Source organism: Staurois parvus, unplaced genomic scaffold (genome assembly GCF_062004578.1).
Source record: "Staurois parvus isolate SC_StPar_1 unplaced genomic scaffold, SC_StPar_1.0 ptg000619l, whole genome shotgun sequence".
NCBI lineage: Eukaryota > Metazoa > Chordata > Amphibia > Anura > Ranidae > Staurois > Staurois parvus.
In genome coordinates this window covers 1,266,135-1,288,461 of record NW_028318415.1, presented here as the reverse complement: position 1 = coordinate 1,288,461, position 22,327 = coordinate 1,266,135, and the positions used below count along the sequence as shown (strand labels likewise).

Sequence of the window (22,327 nt, the reverse complement as noted above, 5' to 3'; positions counted from 1 at the left end):
CTGTCATGGGCCCCCGTACCGACTCCTCATGCTGCTGCCAGGCCCGTAATCTGTCATGGGCCCCTGTACCGCCTCCTCATGCTGCTGCCAGGTCCAGAGTGTGTCATGGGTCCCTGTACGGCCTCCCATTGCTGCTGTCTCCATCGCCACACTCTGCCATGTGCCACTTTCAGGTCTCCTCACACTGCTGGTGGGTTCCATTTTGTCATAGGGTGCTGTATGGCCTCCCATTGCTGCTGCCAGGCCCGTAATCTGCCATGGGCCCCCGTACCGACTCCTCATGCTGCTGCCAGGCCCGTAATCTGTCATGGGCCCCTGTACCGCCTCCTCATGCTGCTGCCAGGTCCAGAGTGTGTCATGGGTCCCTGTACGGCCTCCCATTGCTGCTGTCTCCATCGCCACACTCTGCCATGTGCCACTTTCAGGTCTCCTCACACTGCTGGTGGGTTCCATTTTGTCATAGGGTGCTGGCAGATTACGGGCCTTCCATTGCTGCTGCCAGGCCCGTAATCTGTCATGGGCCCCTGTACCGCCTCCTCATGCTGCTGCCAGGTCCAGAGTGTGTCATGGGTCCCTGTACGGCCTCCCATTGCTGCTGTCTCCATCGCCACACTCTGCCATGTGCCACTTTCAGGTCTCCTCACACTGCTGGTGGGTTCCATTTTGTCATAGGGTGCTGGCAGATTACGGGCCTCCCATTGCTGCTGCCAGGCCCGTAATCTGCCATGGGCCCCCGTACCGACTCCTCATGCTGCTGCCAGGCCCGTAATCTGTCATGGGCCCCTGTACCGCCTCCTCATGCTGCTGCCAGGTCCAGAGTGTGTCATGGGTCCCTGTACGGCCTCCCATTGCTGCTGCCAGGCCCGTAATCTGCCATGGGCCCCCGTACCGACTCCTCATGCTGCTGCCAGGCCCGAAATCTGTCATGGGCCCCTGTACCGCCTCCTCATGCTGCTGCCAGGTCCAGAGTGTGTCATGGGTCCCTGTACGGCCTCCCATTGCTGCTGTCTCCATCGCCACACTCTGCCATGTGCCACTTTCAGGTCTCCTCACACTGCTGGTGGGTTCCATTTTGTCATAGGGTGCTGGCAGATTACGGGCCTCCCATTGCTACTGCCAGGCCCGTAATCTGCCATGGGCCCCCGTACCGACTCCTCATGCTGCTGCCAGGCCCGTAATCTGTCATGGGCCCCTGTACCGCCTCCTCATGCTGCTGCCAGGTCCAGAGTGTGTCATGGGTCCCTGTACGGCCTCCCATTGCTGCTGCCAGGCCCGTAATCTGCCATGGGCCCCCGTACCGACTCCTCATGCTGCTGCCAGGCCCGAAATCTGTCATGGGCCCCTGTACCGCCTCCTCATGCTGCTGCCAGGTCCAGAGTGTGTCATGGGTCCCTGTACGGCCTCCCATTGCTGCTGCCAGGCCCGTAATCTGCCATGGGCCCCCGTACCGACTCCTCATGCTGCTGCCAGGCCCGTAATCTGTCATGGGCCCCTGTACCGCCTCCTCATGCTGCTGCCAGGTCCAGAGTGTGTCATGGGTCCCTGTACGGCCTCCCATTGCTGCTGTCTCCATCGCCACACTCTGCCATGTGCCACTTTCAGGTCTCCTCACACTGCTGGTGGGTTCCATTTTGTCATAGGGTGCTGGCAGATTACGGGCCTCCCATTGCTGCTGCCAGGCCCGTAATCTGCCATGGGCCCCCGTACCGACTCCTCATGCTGCTGCCAGGCCCGTAATCTGTCATGGGCCCCTGTACCGCCTCCTCATGCTGCTGCCAGGTCCAGAGTGTGTCATGGGTCCCTGTACGGCCTCCCATTGCTGCTGCCAGGCCCGTAATCTGCCATGGGCCCCCGTACCGACTCCTCATGCTGCTGCCAGGCCCGTAATCTGTCATGGGCCCCTGTACCGCCTCCTCATGCTGCTGCCAGGTCCAGAGTGTGTCATGGGTCCCTGTACGGCCTCCCATTGCTGCTGTCTCCATCGCCACACTCTGCCATGTGCCACTTTCAGGTCTCCTCACACTGCTGGTGGGTTCCATTTTGTCATAGGGTGCTGGCAGATTACGGGCCTCCCATTGCTGCTGCCAGGCCTGTAATCTGCCATGGGCCCCCGTACCGACTCCTCATGCTGCTGCCAGGCCCGTAATCTGTCATGGGCCCCTGTACCGCCTCCTCATGCTGCTGCCAGGTCCAGAGTGTGTCATGGGTCCCTGTACGGCCTCCCATTGCTGCTGCCAGGCCCGTAATCTGCCATGGGCCCCCGTACCGACTCCTCATGCTGCTGCCAGGCCCGTAATCTGTCATGGGCCCCTGTACCGCCTCCTCATGCTGCTGCCAGGTCCAGAGTGTGTCATGGGTCCCTGTACGGCCTCCCATTGCTGCTGTCTCCATCGCCACACTCTGCCATGTGCCACTTTCAGGTCTCCTCACACTGCTGGTGGGTTCCATTTTGTCATAGGGTGCTGTATGGCCTCCCATTGCTGCTGCCAGGCCCGTAATCTGCCATGGGCCCCCGTACCGACTCCTCATGCTGCTGCCAGGCCCGTAATCTGTCATGGGCCCCTGTACCGCCTCCTCATGCTGCTGCCAGGTCCAGAGTGTGTCATGGGTCCCTGTACGGCCTCCCATTGCTGCTGTCTCCATCGCCACACTCTGCCATGTGCCACTTTCAGGTCTCCTCACACTGCTGGTGGGTTCCATTTTGTCATAGGGTGCTGGCAGATTACGGGCCTCCCATTGCTGCTGCCAGGCCCGTAATCTGCCATGGGCCCCCGTACCGACTCCTCATGCTGCTGCCAGGCCCGTAATCTGTCATGGGCCCCTGTACTGCCTCCTCATGCTGCTGCCAGGTCCAGAGTGTGTCATGGGTCCCTGTACGGCCTCCCATTGCTGCTGTCTCCATCGCCACACTCTGCCATGTGCCACTTTCAGGTCTCCTCACACTGCTGGTGGGTTCCATTTTTTCATAGGGTGCTGTATGGCCTCCCATTGCTGCTGCCTCCACCGCCACACTGTGGCTCCACACTCTGGTTTTGGCCCCCTGACTGCCGAAATGAGTGAAGTGTGCGGTGATTCTAAGATCGACGGCACTCATCTGCATGTCATACTGACTGACAGTATTATTTCTCTTCCCCAGCAGACTCCAAGGGCATTTAAATTAAAGGTACAGTGTTCTGCACTAATATAAAGGCTCTCTGAAGCCTAGAAACACCCTTTTTATAAGTTAAATTCGCAGCGAATATATTCGACTCGAATCGAATTTATTCCGCGAATTCGCCGAATCAGCCGAATCGAATTTTTGAATAATTCGCTCATCTCTAATCCCGTTCAATTTTCCAAGTACCAGAAGGTGGTAATCTTAGGGCTGTGCTATAATACAGAACACAGAGTTACACTGCTTGCTGCAATATGACATTGTTTTTTAAGAGCCCTTGTTTTTGTGTCATCTGAGGACAAGGGTTTTTTTACTAATTACAAGAAAGTCGTTATGAGTAATATTTTCTCTATCCAATCCAAACAATATAAATGTCAACTGAAATATATTTTAGATGGTCATAAAAAAAAAGTCCTTTAATATTTGGTTTATTAATTAAGCAGGCCTGAGAAAAGAAATCATTATTGTTTTATTGCAGTTTTATTGCAGCTCAAGTAGTTAAGAACTTTCAGAAAGGTTGTGCAGCAAACAGTAATCATGTAAAACAATGGCAATGTAACAACCAATGCAATTTCACCTCTCATTAGTTTAGAACAGTGAGAACAATGAAAGCATGCTGCTGACTGGTTAAATAGATCACTGTTATTTTGCTAGTTGTTACTTGTTTTATTAAAGGGGAAGTCAAGTACTAGTTATTCTGAAAAATTTTACATTCCCCTTCCTCATATCTACCCTGCCTGCTCTGTGTAAAAAAGATCTGTATACTTAGCTTTTTTTCGGTCAGCTCCAGTGCAATCATGTAATCCTGCAGCTACAGCTCCCACAAAGCGCTCAACTATGGCCAGGAATTCAATTTGCATTGATATCACCCATAGACTTATATGGCATAGCCATTGCCAGCACTTCCTCCTCTTCCCTGCAGCAGCCACTCACTGACGCAGGAAAGACGGAGCTACTGGATCACGTGAGTGTGACAGTGTGAGGAAAGTGCAGCCGATAACCGGCAACTGCATTTACCGGTGATCCGCTGTGTCATTGGACACGGCTGATCATGTGGTAAAAGGCAGCTGTGATTGGCCTTTTCCGTAGGACACAGCGATCATGGAGATCACTGGGTGTGCGCCCCCAGGGGCGCGTGGGAGGACGCGTTCTGGGAGGACGTCATATGACGCCCTCCCAGAACTGGCTGGTCGCAGTGAAGCCGTCATTTGGCTATCTGCGGTCGGCAACTGGTTAAATAAGCCAGCCTTAATGTGAATGTGGTGCACATTATGCTCAGCATTATGGCTTACAATGACATGGAACTTGCTTTGGCTTGGGTAGTATGACATGCTAGATAATAAATGATTAGCAGCAGGAAGGATACAGACTACTGACAGCTGCATTTTTTAACCCCCCCATAACCAGTGATCATTGAAACCTACAGTAGATGCACAGGCAAAAATATAGCAGCATTAGAGTACATCAGTTACCTTGACTAACTATTACTACTTTGCCTACTAAAATATATATATATACTGTATATACACAGCGCAGGGCTGTCATGTTTCACATGACTGTCATATTGACTGTCATATGCCTTTAAGTGTTCTCTATATTTTGTCTCTGCTCCTCCATTTCCTTTGGTTTAGTTAATGCTGTATAGATATCCCACCCTTTTCCCTAGAAATGCATTGCAGCTCTAGCCTCATGTCATGAAGCAGGACACATTATGATCTTTTGACCTATCAGATGTTCATTGTTGTAAGATTCTCTCAGTTTATGGAATAAACTTCACAAGATCTACAAGATATCATCTCGATTGAGTCACTGACTGTGGTATCCAACTGAGATTGGAGTTATCGTTATCTCATCACAACTGTAAGTTACAGAGATCACACTTTCAATGCTTAGATTGGAGAGACAGAACAAGGGCCCTGCCACTATGTAAAAAGAGGTAAATGGCACAAAGGGTACTAGAGAGGCATATTGAGGGGCTCCAGAATGGCTGTTATGAGCAGAGAAATTTTTTTTTTCTCTGGGATTTGTGATTCCAGGATTGGGTTCTGGAGTCCAAAGGCTTTAAAGAGTCTTGGGAAGGCTGAAGCCTCTAACTCTGTGTTCAGGTCTTACTGGAGACCAGCGAGCTGTGTGTGCAGGGGTGCATCAAGGGGCTGATAGTAGTTTGGGGCATCACCTGGAAGACAGGAGGTCCCTACCCAGAGTTGCGTGCGTGGGCAAGACCAGCACTGAACTGCATAAGAGAGATGCAAAGTTGCATGTGAGCAGAATGGGCCTGAGAGACCTAGGCCTAGTTTTGAGGCCTGAGCAGCGATACTGCAAGAGGAAGCCGGGAGGCTTGATGTAATTTTTCTTTGTGTTTGAAGTGATGGTGGAAACTGCTTTTGAACTTTTACTTCCTTTTTTAAATAAAAGTGGGCCAACAAGCCAACAGTATTTTCTGGTTGGACTGAACTCACTGGAAAGCACTACACTGGAGTGAAACCCCTGAAATATCACAATATACACAGTATATTGTGACAGTAAGAGGCCCTGTCACTGTAAAAGTAGGCAAACATTGCACAGGGTTCTCATGAATGCATCGTGAAGGGCTCCAGAGTGTCTGTATTGATAGCAATCAGCAGCTGTCATGTTTTAAAGTGATGGTGGAAACCCCTGCTAGAGTCACCTTTCATTCTGTGGAACTTTTTTATTCTCTCCTTTAAATGAAAGTGGGCCAACAAGCCCTAAACAGTATTTTCTGGCTGAAGTGAACTCACTGGAGACATACTACACCGTGAGCAAAATACCCACACATATAAGTGGCGCTCGGATGGGGGCAAGACCAGTGGTGTATTTAGGTTTCGTGCTGCCCTAGGCAACACAAAAATCCCCCTCTCCCCACAGAGAGGCCCTGACACCGACCAACACCCCCCTCCCCCACGAAGAGTGCCTGACATTGACCAACAACACCCCGCGCCCCCCCCTCACCCACACCAGAGATAGCCTTCCACTACCACCACCCCCCATACACTGGCAACCCCTGCCCCACCCCAGCGAGAGAGAAGACACTCACCTTCACAGCTCTGGACATCCTTGGGAACAAGAGTCAGGCTCTGCATACACCATCAAGCAGCCTGCAGCCTCTCTCGAGTCCCATCTGGTCCCCATGCTGTGTGCGTCTTTTCTTCCATCCCTTCTTTAGGGGAGCGGCACTGCCCCCCTGAAAGATGCCGCTGCCCCCCTGAAAGATGCCGTCCTAGCAAACGCCTTGTTTGCCTTGTGATAAATACGCCCCTGCCCGGTGATAAAGAGACACTCATATTCACAGCTCCGGCCATCCCCGGGAACAAGAGTCAGGCTCTACATACACCATCAAGCAGCCTGCAGCCTCTCTTGGATCCCACCTGTAGTTTTTTCAGATACTTACTCCAAACAGTGAGTTTATGCCAGGAACTTTTATTTGTTTCACAGTAAGGAGCTGATATACTGTGGATAACATGTGTAAAGTGTCTGCTGCTGAGCCACGTTGTCCTTCTGTGTCTCCATCAGCAGATAGAGCACTACTGTGTAATACCTTTGATTGGAGCAGAGAGAGAATAGACCAGGGGTGGGCAAACGTTTTGACTTGAGGGCCGCAATGGGTTCATATATTGGACCCGGGGGCCGGACCAAGAGTAGATGAATGATGTGTATGTGTCATCCATAGTAAGTATAGTAATATTCCCCCATAGTAAGCATAGTAATTAATCCCCCATATAGTAATTCATCCCCCATAGTAATTCATCCCCCATAGTAATTCATCCCCCATATAGTAATTCATCCCCCATAGTAATTCATCCCCCATATAGTAATTCATCCCCCATAGTAATTCATCCCCCATATAGTAATTCATCCCCCATATAGTAATTCATCCCCCATAGTAATTCATCCCCCATATAGTAATTCATCCCCCATAGTAATTCATCCCCCATATAGTAATTCATCCCCCATATAGTAATTCATCCCCCCTATAGTAATTCATTCCCCATATTAATTCATCCCCCATATTAAGTCCCCCCTGTGTCAATTCACTTACCTTTGCTCCGCGCGTTCCTCTCGCCGTATTCCCGCGCCGTTCCGGTGTAGCATGAAAATCTGTCTCCTATGAGGATCTGTCCCCCTCGACGTATCTGCGCATGTGCCAGTTTCAGGCATTAGCAGCCGATCGGCGATCTCCGGCACATGCGCAGATACGTCGAGGGGGACAGATTTTCATGCTACACCGGTCTTCACGGCGGACTGTGAGAGGAGCCTAGCGGGAGCCTAGCTCCGCGGGCCGGATTAAAAGGTCCGCCGGGCCGTATACGGCCCGCGGGCCGTAGTTTGCCCATTGCTGGAATAGACTGAGACAGTAGGGCAAAAAGCCTGTTAGCTATGAAAAACAATTCTTCTCTGTGAAACCATGAAGTGGACCCTATTTCTGCTGTGCCAAAAGCAGGATCTGCAGAGTAGCCTGTAGTCAAGGGCACACTTGCTGCTGCACAGAGCATCCCTTGGGAGATGGAAGGACCACACAGCAGAGGTTTTGTCCACGACCCATAAATAAGTTAAAGTGTTACTAAACACACAACAGTAAAATCAGTCTGTATATGCAGTAATGTATGCTTGATATACTCACTGTGGAACATAAGGTGTTAATCCTCTGCATTGTGTAAAAAGGCTGTTTGATCTTGACTTCTCTGATCCTCCCCTTCTTACTGTGTCTCCCTCTTGTCACCTGATAAGACATATCGTGTGGAGAAACTCTGCACATATTCAGTCTGGTGTGTATTGTTTGAGAGGTTTTCTTTTCTTGGGAGAGTGCATGTAATCAGCACAGGGCCAATCAGCACTATCCAGACAGAGGTCAGGGGTTCTGCATCTTCCTAGAGCAGAAAGAAAACTCCTCCTACAAGCTTTAACCAGTGATCTGCTGAACACTGATAGAGCAGTCTAACTGCTGATTAGAAAAAGTATTTAGCATTTTATATTTACTAGAATAATTGCATTTCCATGTTCTGTGTACTGTGCGAAACCATATAGAGTGAATGCAGGGTCCTGGGTTTAGTAACACTTCAATGGTGTGGTGTACCAAAATGACAGTGTTCCTGGAGAAGACATGGAACAGTTCATTGACACTGAGAGGCTGATGGTGAATCACGCACCTGGCAGCATTCTGAGAAAGCATCAGGCTGTGGTGTTGGCTACCTCCAGCTGGAATGAAGCCCCTTTAAGAAACAAAACCTCTAGGGCTTCAGTAAATAAGTCTTTCCACATCTCCACTAACATGAAGGTCTCCAGGAAGGTCTTGAGTATGGAGTCAGGGTGTTTTATGACCAAAATGTTCAAGGAAATGCTTGAACTTTTAAATGTATTGCAGTGATATACCTGGGTGTTACCTCTTAGGACAGACAAGCTGATACTGTGGAGTATTATTAGTTGGAGCAAGGTATTGCAGGCTGTAATGAACAAAGATAGTCAAAACTGGAAATGTCTGGTATAATGGCTGTTAATGGTTTTGAAAGTTGCCTCACAGTTCCCTGCCCAGTTACTTTTTGATACTTTTGTGTATGGAAGACACTCCAGAGAATTGTTGAATAAGCCTAAGGTGTCAGAGATATTGGAGGCCTCTCTGTATAACAGTATGACATAAAATATTTCTGCTATTGAAGTCCAAGGTGTTGCTGATCCATGTGTAGTCAAGGAAGCTCATACTGCAATAGACAGATCTTGTGAGTTGCCAGGCCTGAGAATGGATGAGGAAATAGCAGAAACTCTGTCCATAACCAAACAGAGATACTGGTTAAAGTACCAGGAGACATCAAGATGGGTAACAAGATTGGAATTATTTGTCCAAAAATAGGTTTCTGTGACAAACCTGGTAAACCCCTTATGATGCAAGAACAAAATGGTAAAAATGGTATGTGAGAAACATCAGATGTCAAGAAAGCTGTTTACATTGCATGTAATAAGGGAGTTAGTGGCTTGTGAGGTTCTCATGGGAGATGGCTACTTGCCTGAGTGTGTGCCCTCTGCAGACACTGCCCTAACAGACACTGAAAAAAGAAGTACTGATGGTGTTGGTGCCATTAACAGCGAAGACATACAGTAATATTCAGTAACATATTATGCTACTATTGAACAGGATACTGCATGGTTAATCTCTGATGTTTTGGTTACCAAGGGTAACGGCAAAAGGATTGGCAAACCTCAGAATAGTGGTTCTGAGAGAAGTGTCGGGAAAGCCAGAGTACACCTAGAAAGTAAAAGTGAGCCCAGGAGGCCAAAGAAAGGGAGAAAGATTAGTAAAGAAAACCGTGGACCCCTGATAAGGACTGGGAAGAAATGCCTGTGGAAGCATACTCAAAAAGAATCAGAGGTGTAGCCCTACAGCCCAGAAAATAGAATTCTCTGTTAATACAATAAGGAATGTGGGAAAAGAGAGAAGTGGACCAAAGTGAAGGGCTTTGGCTCGAAACAAGGGAAGGTAGGTAAGTGTGAAGCCTTGCCACTATGTAAAAGTAGGCAAAGGTTACACAGGGTTCTAACAAATGTGGAGAAAGTTGCTCTTACAGTTTTCAGGTTATGTTTTGGTATTCCTGGACTGGGTTTTGGAGTTTAGAGGCTTCAAGGAACATTGGGAGGTATGAAGCCTTCTACATGGTGTCCAGGTCTTACTGGAGCCTGGCAAGCTGTGTGTGTGTGTGTGTGCGCAAGTGTGCACACCCTCTATATTCAAAGACATTGCAACAGCTCAGGACTCAAGTGAGGGAACAAGTATACTCCACCCAAAAGCCAGGAGGTCACAGGCTAGGAGACAGGAGGGTCCCACTTGGGACATAGAGGGTTCCCTGCCCAGTCCAGTTCATGGACAAGTGCAAATAGAGTTGCAAGAGAGGTATTGGATGCTACATGACCACAGTGGTGCTATATAACAGTCTGTGGGACCAGACCAAAGGCCTAGGCTTGAGGCCTAAGCAGTGGTGCTACACGAGTGAGTCAGGAGGCTAAAGTTCCTTATTTTCACGTTTCGAAATGATGGTCGAAATTCCTAGAAAAGTAACCTTTCATTCTGTGGAACTTTTAGTTTCTCCTTTAAAGAAAAGTGAGCCAACAAGCCCTAAAAAGTATTTTTTAGTGGGTGTGAGTTCACTTGAAATGCTCTACACCTTTAGTAAAATACCCCCACATATCACTATTTATGTATTAAAGATACTAACCTGGTGGTGCATCTGGGCTAGCTTTAATGACAGTATTTTGTAAGTTATTTAGTCGGCTCTTCATGATTCGGATTCCTTCTGCAAATCTTGTTTCTTGTCCTTTTAAGAACTGCTGCATCTGTCGAATGGCAGCTAAGAGTTGCTGCTTGTTGAGGCAGTTCTGTGATGAAAAACAGCATTTTAGAACAGTATACCTTATAATTCTGACACATGTCAAGTTATTCATGTTTTCTGGGTTATTTAAAGAAAATCTATTAACAAGCAAAAAAGAGTTTGCAAGACATGCAACAGCTGCTTATATTAAATAATGTTTTCATAAATTGCTTCTATCATATTAACATAATTTAGCAACAGCTTTTTAGTGTGAGGACCCAATCAAGGCATTTAAGTAAATTATACAGAAAGAAACATCACATTATACAGTTAGTGAATCTTATTATTGTTAGGGATCAATATATGGCCAAGTGGTTAGCTTTCTAGCGATACTAATGAAGTGACCACTATGAGTATCTGTGAGCAAAGTTCAGGCAGACAGTATTTTGTAAAGTTACTGTTTGTATGTAAAAGGCACAAAAATAAATTTTCATCCAACTTCTCCATTCTTTCATTCATCCTATATCATACTTCAAATTTGCTTTATAAATTAAAATGTAAAATGACTATGTGAAATAGGCAGTTGATGCAGGTTCACATATATGTGGTTTGAACCGAATCCAATCTGCATGACATGTGAAATAACATTGCTTCCTATGGTGCCTGTTCACATATGTCTGGTGCACTGGCAGTATGGGTTCAGTGATTGAAAAAGAGTCCTGAGTAGTGTGGTCCAGTTCAGGTGTGGATTACAGGCTATTGACTTTTATGGGAACGGTTATGTATATATTTGAACATGATAAAATCCTGAACTAATCCTGTCCTGAAACTGATGTAAACCTGACCTGAACCATTAAAAAACTTCTGTATCAATTAGCTGTGAAACCTGAGCTTCAATCTTCTCCGCACATATGTGAATCAGCTCTAACTCATGAGTACAGTGTAGAATTAAATTTGCATTGACTTGAAATGTATTCAGAATTTGTTTGCTGTGAGTCACTGCACTATGCCTTTGGATGAAACCACGTTCATAAATTTGGAAATTAACCTGTGTTTTGCCCATGCATGAAAAAGTAACAGGTTAATTTTAATAGCAGCCTCAACAGCTGCTTGCTTATACTCACCTTCATTTCATTTGCCCGGCACTCAAGACCATCATGATCTGAAGATTAAGCAGGACTGAGAACATTTCCATTTCCATTTGACAGCACTGGGTGCCAGAGTGGCCAATTACCAAGCACCAGCACCATCATTTTGAGAGGAAGGGGACTGAGTCACAGGCTTTTCATACTTAGAACAAATGAATATTTTAATTAACCCCTGACCAGGGGCGGACTTAAACTCATGAGGCCCCCGGGTAATAGGGGATCATGGGGCCCCTGTGTCCTTGCCCACACTCAAAGCACACCCAATAAAGCTTATAAAAAGGTACCAGGGGCATTTCATGGGGCCCCCTACTGACCCCGGGCAGTGTCCGAGTGCTCAAATGGTCAGTCCGCCCCTGCTGACTCCTTTCCCCTACTGAATTAGTAGGAAAACAGAGGATAAGTTTATGCTGTTGGTAGGGTCTCCATAAAAGTAAATTTGTTACGTTGTCCTGCATGACAAAGCATATCACTACTGTCCGAGGAACGTGTTTCATAGAGTCTCTGAAACATTGCTACATTATGACATAAATAGAAGCTGAGATTTTTTGGAGAATGATAAGGCTGATGTACTCATGTTATTCAATGGTGCCATCCATTGGCAAGCAATTTTAATGCCCCGTTGAAGCTATAAACCTCATGGAGGGTGCCTCTGTAGACTGCTCTTGAATGCCAATTTAAAACCAGCAGGTTATTTACAAAATAATAAACAAGCTAAAAAGCAATGACAAGCACAATAGTCCATAGAAACAATCACCTTCTATTGCTCTCTAATCTACTATAGACAAATGAAATATACTGTACAGTTTGTGTGGTTATGGTTTAATGCAGATTGATAATCCAAAAACTGCTGTTATAACAGGTACAGCCAAATATATAACCAGTAATTAGTTTGCAAACAGCTGTTTTGGCATGGCTAACCTTCAGCAAAGCAGAGATGTCAACGTGAGTTAACAATTTTTAGGGTGATAAGGAAAAGGCATATTCTGTGTCAATAACTGGGTGCTGCTAAAATGCTTAACGTGTACTGTAAAAACAGAACTTAAGAATGTGCACAGTAAATAATACATAGATATGGGAGGTTTTACAATTAAAAACAGTAAAAAAAATTACAGGAAGCATTTAAATCCTTTCCCTCTCCACGGAAAACCCATGGCCTCCCCAACTCAGGTCTATTTCGATACCTGCAGCTCAAACATTTCTATTGCTCCTTATACCACACCAAACTTCCCTCTAAATAGGATGACCTTCTTTGAAAGTGTCTGCAAATGGGACATTTACACCCCTGGGCTTATACAGTATCTCATCTCTACTTCCAACCAGGGGCGGACTGACCATTCAAGCACTGCACACTGCCCGAGGGCCCGGGGTCAGTAGGGGGCCCCATGAAATGACCCTGGTACCTTTTTTATAGGCTTTTTTGAGTGTGAGCAAGGACACAGGGGCCCCATGATCCCCTATTGCCCAGGAGCCCCATGAGTCAGTCAGTCCTCCCCTGCTTCCAACTATTGAACAAACCTGATTCCATACCCCCCAACTACACATTGCTGGGAACTGGACCTGGGACTTTCCCCAGAAGTGATTGCTTTGATGCCAGTCTGGACCACGGATAAATCCTCCATCCAAAACTTTAATGCAGTAGAGTCAACAATAAAGTCCTGACCCATTGGTCCCTGCCAGAATCTTTAGGTTCATCCCACATTATCCACCGACCGGTTCGAGGCTCTGCGGACAGTGGTGCACACCTACATATCTGGTGGTTCTGCCCCATAGCTATACGATTCTGGGAAAAAATAATTTCAATGCTCTTGTCTACTATAATTGACCCCAATCCACTTTTTGCACTGCTCAATTTACACCCTCTAACCTAACCTAACTGAATTAAGCTGCTCCTCTATAACTTTGGCCACCAAACATAACATAATGAAGGCTTGGAAAACTAGCTCCCTTATCATAATCAAAATAAAAACACAAGATTACTAGGGCTATGATTCATGCTAAAATTGACGCAGTCCTTCAGAATAGAGTGGATTACTACACAAAGTTTTGGAAACCCTGGGTTCACCACTTCCTTCTCATTTCAATGAGTCTTTATTGCTGCCCTAATGCGCTACTTTAATCCTGAGTAGCCCTCTTACTTGCCTGGCTAATAGCCTGGATCTTCCTTGAACCCCCAGGACCAACCCTTGCTCCTCTCTTCCCCTCCATTTCTTCTCTACCCTTTTCCCGTTAGGTCACGGTTCCTCGGACAATCCCATTCTGTGAGTGTGGACTCTAAGTGCCTAGTAGGCACCACTATTGGGTGTATACTGGTAGTCAGTAACCCTGCACTATGGTTTCAATTTAGGCTCATGATTTAGTGTACTAGTTAGCATGTCTTCCCATGCCATCTGACAAACGTTATTGACAAAGTCTCAATGTGTGACTGTCCTGTACTGATGTTTATATTTCTTGTACACTAAAGGTATGCACAGGGCCCCACATCCACTCACTGGCTAAATCCTGCCGCCTCAACCTCCGGAACATTTCCAAAATCCGCCCCTTCCTGACCAATGACACCACAAAACAACTTATCCACGCCTTGGTTATATCCCGCCTCGATTACTGCAACTACCTCCTCACTGGTCTACCGTTACACAGGCTATCCCCCCTTCAGTCTATTATGAATGCTGCTACTAGACTCATATACACCACCAACCAATCAGCGACTGCTGCCCCTCTCTGCCAATCCCTCCACTGGCTTCCACTAACCCAACGTATAGAATTCAAAATACTAACCACAGCTTACAAAGCCATCCACAACACTGCCCCTAGCTACATCGCCAACCTCATCCACAGATACCGCCCAAATCGCCCACTCCGCTCCTCCCAAGATATCTTCCTCTCTAGATCCCTCATCACCTCCTCCCACACTCGCCTCCAGGACTTCTCCAGAGCCTCTCCCATTCTCTGGAACTCCCTACCACAGCATGTCCAGTCAGCCCCCACCCTGTCTGCCTTTAGGCGATCTTTGAAAACTCACCTCTTCAGGGAAGCCTACCCCACCTTCATCTAAGAACTGTACTTGAATCACCTCCACCAGATCATCCCCCGCAGCTATCACCTTTTGTATCACCTCCCCCTTCCTTTAGATTGTAAGCTCCACCAGCAGGGCCGTCCTATTCCTTCTGTACTAAAATGTATTGTAATTGTACTGTCTCCCTTATATTGTAAAGTGCTGCGCAAACTGTTGGCGCTATATAAATCCTGTATAATAATAATAATACACTAAGAACCATGTCTTACTTTTAATTAATTTTAATAAAAATATGAAACAATAAATAAATTATATGAAAATACAGGAAATAAAGTACACGTGTTTGTTTACATCTGCTTTAGATTACAAAGCCAATGCAGGTAGCACATTAGCTTTAGGATGCTTTCATCACATCATCCTATCAAAACACCCTGCGAAGTTTCATAACACTACAAATGCCAACTTTGAAAGGAGGAAAAATTTTATTATAACATTTCAAATATGAAAGGAGTCTGGGATTTTAATCGGTTGGCTAAATATAATGCAAGTATTAGATGACTGCAGATTGTTACCATTGTCAGCGAAGAGGATTTTATCTAGGTATATTGAATAAATGGTTCCACCTGCCATTGGTTTTGGTTTCAGATACCATGCAAGATATAGCTCTGGTTGGCCCCTGTCCATCTGGCTGAAATGTCAGATATGAAAAGAAGATCACAGAACTCAAATAATGGAAACAGACTAAGATAACATATTTCTTCAGTAGCAAAAAGCTCAACACTTTAATGGCTTAACACTATAATTCCTCTGCCATATGTTTTTTTTTTTCGATACTTAGCTACCTTCTCTAAATTCTAAGCCTGTGATAGATTACAAAGAAAAAATGGCCTTAGGCACTGATATGTTGATGTTTAGTCTGATAACAAAGGGGTGACTGGGCCAATTAGTGCTCATAAAGGCCATTTATATCTAGTTAGATAGTTAGTCTGGCTGAACTAGATGGACCTTTGTCTTTTTTCAGCCATAAAAAAAAGTGATAATCCTATACCCACAGTTGATCCAGAAGGCAAAAAACCAACAAAGCATGATCCAGTTTGCTCTTGCAGAGGAAAAAAATTCCTTCCTGATCCCCTGAGAGGCAATTGGGTATTCCCTGGATCAACTTTACCTATAAAATGTTAGTATCCAGTTATATTCTGTGTATCTAGGAAAGAATCCAGGCCTTTTTTAAAGCAATCTACTGAGCTGGCCAAAATGAACTCTTGAGGGAGTCTATTTCACATTTTCACAGCTCTTACTGTGAAGAAACCTTTCCATATTTGGAGATTAAATGTCTTTTCCTCCAGACGTAAAGAGTGTCCCCTTGTCCTCTGTGATGACCTCAGGGTGAATAACTCTACACCAAGTTCATTATATGAACCATTGATGTATTTATACATGTTGATCATATCCCCCCTTAACCCCTTCACGCCTAAGGGTAAATCAAATCGAAATGCCTAAGCACAATTTTGCAACGTTGACATGTATTAGTAAAACTGTACATATCATCACAACTACTTTGTGCATCCAGGTAAATTATACCTTGTTTTTTTCAGGACAAATTGGGCTTCCATTTGGTGGTAAATGGTAATGGATATCTCCTGATTGTTTTTTATTACCAAAGGAAAACTGGCCCAAAATAGTACAAAAAAAAATTTTTTATTTAGCTGTGAGTTTCTTTTTACTACTATAACCTACCACCAAAGAACAACCCAAAAAAAATTCTCCAGCTCTTGACTATCGCAGCAATACCATATATGCATAGGTTATTTGTTGTTTATACCCATAGTACAGCCCAGAAATAATTGTGCACATTTTGTTTTTGTCTTTTTTTTCCTAAAACACACTGACACGGACACTAACTGACACCGATACCAATTTTTTTTTTAAATCCTAACCTTTGACCCTGACCTTTTGACCTTGACCCAAACACTAACCCTGGCACTGAACTAGATCAAACCTTGATCTAGCTATTTTTTCCTTTTTCTTTTTATCTTTTTTTCTTTTACAAACATTTTTCCCCCTCTATGCCAGGAGTTAGAAAGATACAATGTATCTCTCTCCTCCATTCAGAGGAATAAAAAAAAAAAACAAGGGGGCCGGGCTGTACAGTGACTGATCGCTGTGATAGCCTCTGATTTGCTATCACAGTGATCATGTAACCCGGAATCGGGAGTCCCGGGTCCCGATCGTTAGAACAAGATCCAGTGCTCTCAGTGACATTGTGGTATGCAAATATGCGGCCCCATGAAAAAAGCCCAGTTCTGTGAGGCCATATATTTGTGTTACGTTGATGTCAAGGGGTTAATCTCCTCTTCTCAAGACAGAATAAATTCAGTTCTTCTAAACTTTCCTCATAGCTGAGCTCCTCCATGCCTCTTATCAGTTTGGTTGCCCTTTTCTGCACGTTCTCTAGTTCCCCCAAATTCTTTTTGTGAATTGGTGCCCTAAACTGAACTGCATATTCCAGATGAGGTCTTACTAATGCTTTGTACAGGGGTAAAATGATATCTCTCTCTCTGGAGTCTATACCTCTTTTAATACAAGAGAGGATTTTGCTCACTTTAGAAACCGCAGCATGGCATTGCATGCCATTATTAAGCTTCTGATCTACCAGAACTCCCAGATCCTTCTCCACCATTGATTCCCCAGGTTGTACCCCCCCTAGTATGTATGATGCATGCATATTCTTAGCCCCCAAGTGCCAAACCTTACATTTATCAACAGTAAACCTCATTTGCCACATAGTTGCCCAATTAAACAGTGCATTGAGGTCGGCTTGTAAATTGGAGACATCCTGTAAGGATATTATTCCAATGCAAACCTTGGTGTCCTCTGCAAAGACTGAAATGGTATTTTTAATCCCAGACCCTATATCGTTTATAAATATATTAAAAAGTAAGGGTCCCAACACTGAACCTTGGGGTACACCACTGACAACCCTAGACCATTCAGAGTATGAATCATTAACCACTACTCTCTTAATTCAGTCTTTTAGCCAGTTTTCTTATCCATATACATAGGGATTTTTCCAAGCTTGTAGACTTTACCTTACACATTAGCCGTGTGTGGGGAACTGTGTCAAACGCAAAATCCAAGCATTCAACGTCCACCGCCACCCCTCTGTCCAAGGTTTTGCTTACCTCCTCATAAAAAGAAAAAAAAACAGATTTGTTTGACAACTTCTGTCTTTCATGAATCCATGCTGTCTGTTGCTTAAAATATTTTTTTCAAGCAAGAACTCATCTATATGGTCTTTTATTAAACTCTCCAGTATCTTCCCAACTGTAGAAGTTAAACTAACAGGTCTATAATTACTTGGTAGTTAAAGTCTATATAAATACAAAACCAATTTTTATTATGTTTGGTATTCAAATCAATAGATACAGGTTTCTTACAGTATAAATAAAGGAAAAAAAGCATTTTTAATGAAAGGGCGCACAGAAAAGTAAAAACAAATTTTAGTAGCATTGGTGCTAGGAACATTGTGCCAACCATCAGGCTAATGTGCATGCTCATAAGTGTGTGCATGTTCATTGGCATTAAAGCCTTACTACACATGCAGGGTTGCGCATGTGCATGCTGTTCACACCAGCACGTGCACATCACAGCATACATGTGGGCATGTTCACTGGTGTCAAGGTAGCTAATTAAAGCAGAGCCCTGCACCGGATTATTGCTGAATGGCTTTTCAGGCCCGTGTCCCTGATCCTGAAACTTACATTAACCTAGTTATTTACCCAGCTTTCACCTGACCTGCTTTTGGATTATCATTGTCTGCCTATGTTTGCTGCTCATCTTCATTACCAATCTCGGCCTGAATTTCTGACCAATATCCTGCCCGTTGACTTTGTACCTCCCTGCCTGCTTGATGCCGACCTCTTCTTATTCCTAACTTTGAAACTGCCTGTTATTTGGTGCCTTCTTTCTCAGCTGTTACTGGAGCAGACTTGTGACTCAACTCCACTTATAACTGAGCTTGATGTATCCACAGCGTACCGCCAGTCATACCCCTGCTCATCTGATGCCAGAGCGCCCAAAATCCAATCTTCAGAGTGTGAACCCTGGCACTTGGACTCCTTCACCTCTGTAGACCCTGTCTCAACCTCCATAGGACACATGGATAGAAACTGTGCAAGAGGCTATCCTCTTCATTCCAGGATCCGCATACAGGTACAGTATGTGAAAGAAGGGAAGGGTTAGAACCTCTGTCAATGTTTTATTGATGTCCGTTCCTTTCAGTTCTGGTACTGCCCTAATTTTTTTGTGGCAAAGGAAGTGCGGGAAAATTTCCTCAATGGATTAATATACAGAACCTAATATAAATTTAAATTCTTTCCTGGTCTATCAAAAAAAAAAAAAAAAATGTCTGGAGTAAGGTATTCAAGCAAATGTAGGTTTTGGCAAAGAAGGCAAGGCCAATATGAATTTATGAACATTTTATAGATTGATAAGGTAAACTGCCCCCCACTGATATACCAGGGCTAAAAAACACATATCAATGCTAACTTCTATTGTGAGATCTTTTTTTAACTCGTCACTTCGGTGTGTACATATTGGTGTGCGCATGTGTCATCCAGTGCACATAAACTGAAAATATCAAGTAACATAACTCTCAACCTCACTTAGACCTATTATGTAACAAGGCATAGGTTAAAAAATATATATATTATTAATAATACAGTTATAGTTTTTTTAATAATATAAACTTCATAAAATACAGTGTAAACATCCAGCTTGTAAAATACTATATCCTGTATGAAACTTATAAAAAAATGTGTGCAACTTTCCATGTGTGCATGTTATTGGTTTGATTGGATGCCTCGAAATTGAAAAGCCTCTAATATGTATCTGAAAGGTTGTATTTATAATCACTTTCAGACAACGCAATCATCAGGCCTAACAACGTAATTAGCACATTGGCGAAATACTCTGGTCCTAAAACTGTTTACAATGTATCACTTTGTGCACCAGCTAGCTTATGCTATCAAACCAGCCATTGAACCCTGACAAGAAAACATTTATGGTATGCAGCATACACTAGTCACCCTTCTTCAGTCTTGTCTCATTAGCTTGTTACAGAAAGGCCAGGTTAGCGTTGAGGTAAGAGCTTACCGCAGATGTGACCTATAACCTTTCCATTCACACCGCTGCCAGTAAACCACACAAACATTTCACAGCAAAATGATGGATTCAGCAACAAGCATGCAAAACATGTTTAGAGCAGTTGATTCACTAGATTGAATAAAGTGTCCATAGCAACACATTCTGAGCCTTAAAGCTGAACTCCAGGATGAACACGAGTTTCCATTATAAACTTCTGTTCCCAATGTTCGCCCAAATAGCCAAAAATAATATAAATTGCTTATAGCATTTCTAAGAAAAAGTTTTCAAGTTGCCATGACATGACTATAAGTTACTCATACATTCATCCATGTCCATGGCAGCCTAGAGGAGGGATCTTTGATGAGCCATACATCATTTTACCCCAGGATCTAGCTGCTGCTCATAGAATTACAATTCCCATGATCTTGGGGACATGTAATCAGGAGAGTTGGTGACAGAACAGTTTCTTGCTTTCAAGTAACCACCCACATAACCACGTAATTTACCCACCTGGAACACTGACATTTGCATATGCTGCCCACCAAAAAGTAAGGAGGATAGGGCAGATCGGGAAAACAGGTCCACACATCCCAGGCACTTCTTACTTAAAGACATCGGTGGTGCCTTGCCAAGAAAGTACAGGGACATTCACACAATCAGTAGCACAGGTGAAGGGATTAGGACAGCAGAGATTGGTTTTATGAACCAGAAGACAGAATAATCAAGCACTGTGGATGTCATCTTTCAAGGTGGATTATTCAGGTGCTGCTGTTATATAAAAAATATATGTAGAGATTTGGTTAAAGTGGGGGATTGCTTTTAAAAGGTGTAATAAAAAGTCAGACTGGTGTTCAGCTTTTAGGATCAGTTAAGTGACGTTTCAGTAGACGTTTTGCTCTGTGACCATCTCATGTTCTCTACAAATTCTGAGATTCATTATTACGTACTACTAATTTTATCCTTTCTCTAGGACACCACATAAATTAAACAACATAGGCTAAGTTAAGCAGCTTTGACGTAAACATATTTATGAGACATGTAGGCAGGTGGAAGATTCCCCTTTAAGGGTTGCTCTTTCTAGCGTCAGAGGGTGAAGTGGGGTGCCCCTTTATAAGGTAGGAGGAGTCTCAGATTAAGGGCTTCTTTGGAGAGACTGTCTAGCGCTACCAGAGAGAGAGAATACTGGAGGGAGTTTTGTGTGGTCTCTCCCTTTGAGGGGAGGGTCAGAAGGGAAATCTCAGAGAAAGACCTGGACTAGGAGATTAAGAACTAGGGTTATGGGTATAAGTGCTCTCTTTACTCTAAAAGGACAATGTTTTAAAGTTTTGGATCAAATTTTATTTGCTGTTATATGGAAATTATGTCCAGAATTTGGACGCTTTTGTTTGCATTTTAGAAACGTAAAGAAACTACTTTTGCAAAAGGAAGCCTCTGAGTGATATTTTACTGGAAGGGATGTGTTAAGTACAGCCAATGCCTGGGATGAGGAGTATATACTTTACTAGTGCAAATCTGGTCAGCTATAGAGTGGGTGGTGATATAGGGAAATGAGTGCCCTGCCTGGTGGTGAAAGACAACCCCCTCATATACCATGCCTCAGGTGGCCCAGGCCCCCATGTTTCATGGGTTTCAGTAGGTCAATTGACTTCTTCAGCTTCATTCTGAACCACTTGTAAAAAAGTTGCTAATGTGAAAGTACTCCAGACGTGAAGGGGTTAAAGTATGCAGTGTCCAGGAGGATGTGGAGGAGAGTTCTAGCTCCAACATTTATGCACATGAACCCAGTATGTATGCTTGGGTAGAGCACAAACATGATGCCCTGCAACTCTGTATGTTAGGTGGAACCCAGCTATGTGTGTCGGACATGTGGAAAGACCAGAATTATTTTAATTTTCAAGGATGGCAGTAATTTTAAAAGCTTGCTCTAAAAAATGTCATCACCAATTTTGCCATAATTTAACAATACTGTTTCACTATTATATTTTACCCATTCATAAAGATTATTTTAACTAAAGCCAAAATGTGTTTTTTTAATTTTGGATAGAGAGGAGAGGCATTAGAACTCCTGTCAAGATTTTATTGCTGTGTCCCCTGTAGGAAGATTCACTTTTTTTGTCTTGTAACCATGACCATTGAAAACCCAAATGTTTGAGTTTTGAAAGAGGGAATCTTCCAGTGGGGATACTTATTGCAGTGACCATTGTTTTGAGAGGCCTCACTTTGGAAAGATTTCCAATTCCTGTTGTATCTACAGGACAGAAATCAAATTGGAAATCTCCCCAATGGGATACAGAGAGCTATAGTAACATATTTAAAAGCAAGGAGATCCCCTAACTGCTTTGTATATCTGCAGCAGATAAGTTTAAGGCCACCATGCTAGCTCTGCATTTTGATGTGAAAGTTTCAGAAACGAGATACAAATCCTTGACAGGTAAAGCATCTTCAAAGTATGTATTTTAACTTTATGATTATTGTAAATCTGCTGTGACAGTTCTGTGCTCTCTCACAGTGGGAATCAAGGTTATAACCCAGGATTCTCAACTAAACAGGTTGA

The 22,327-nt window shown here is 44.3% G+C and overlaps 1 protein-coding gene across 1 annotated transcript in view; it reads right to left on the bottom strand.

Moving 5' to 3' along the window:
* Positions 1–22,327, bottom strand: part of FBLN7 (fibulin 7) — a 142,439-nt gene that overhangs the window by 32,058 nt on the left and 88,054 nt on the right. Inside the window, exon 2 of the mRNA XM_089693264.1 lies at positions 10,375–10,534. Within this exon, the coding sequence (XP_089549390.1) occupies positions 10,375–10,534 (160 nt within the window). The remainder of the gene's footprint in view (positions 1–10,374; positions 10,535–22,327) is intronic.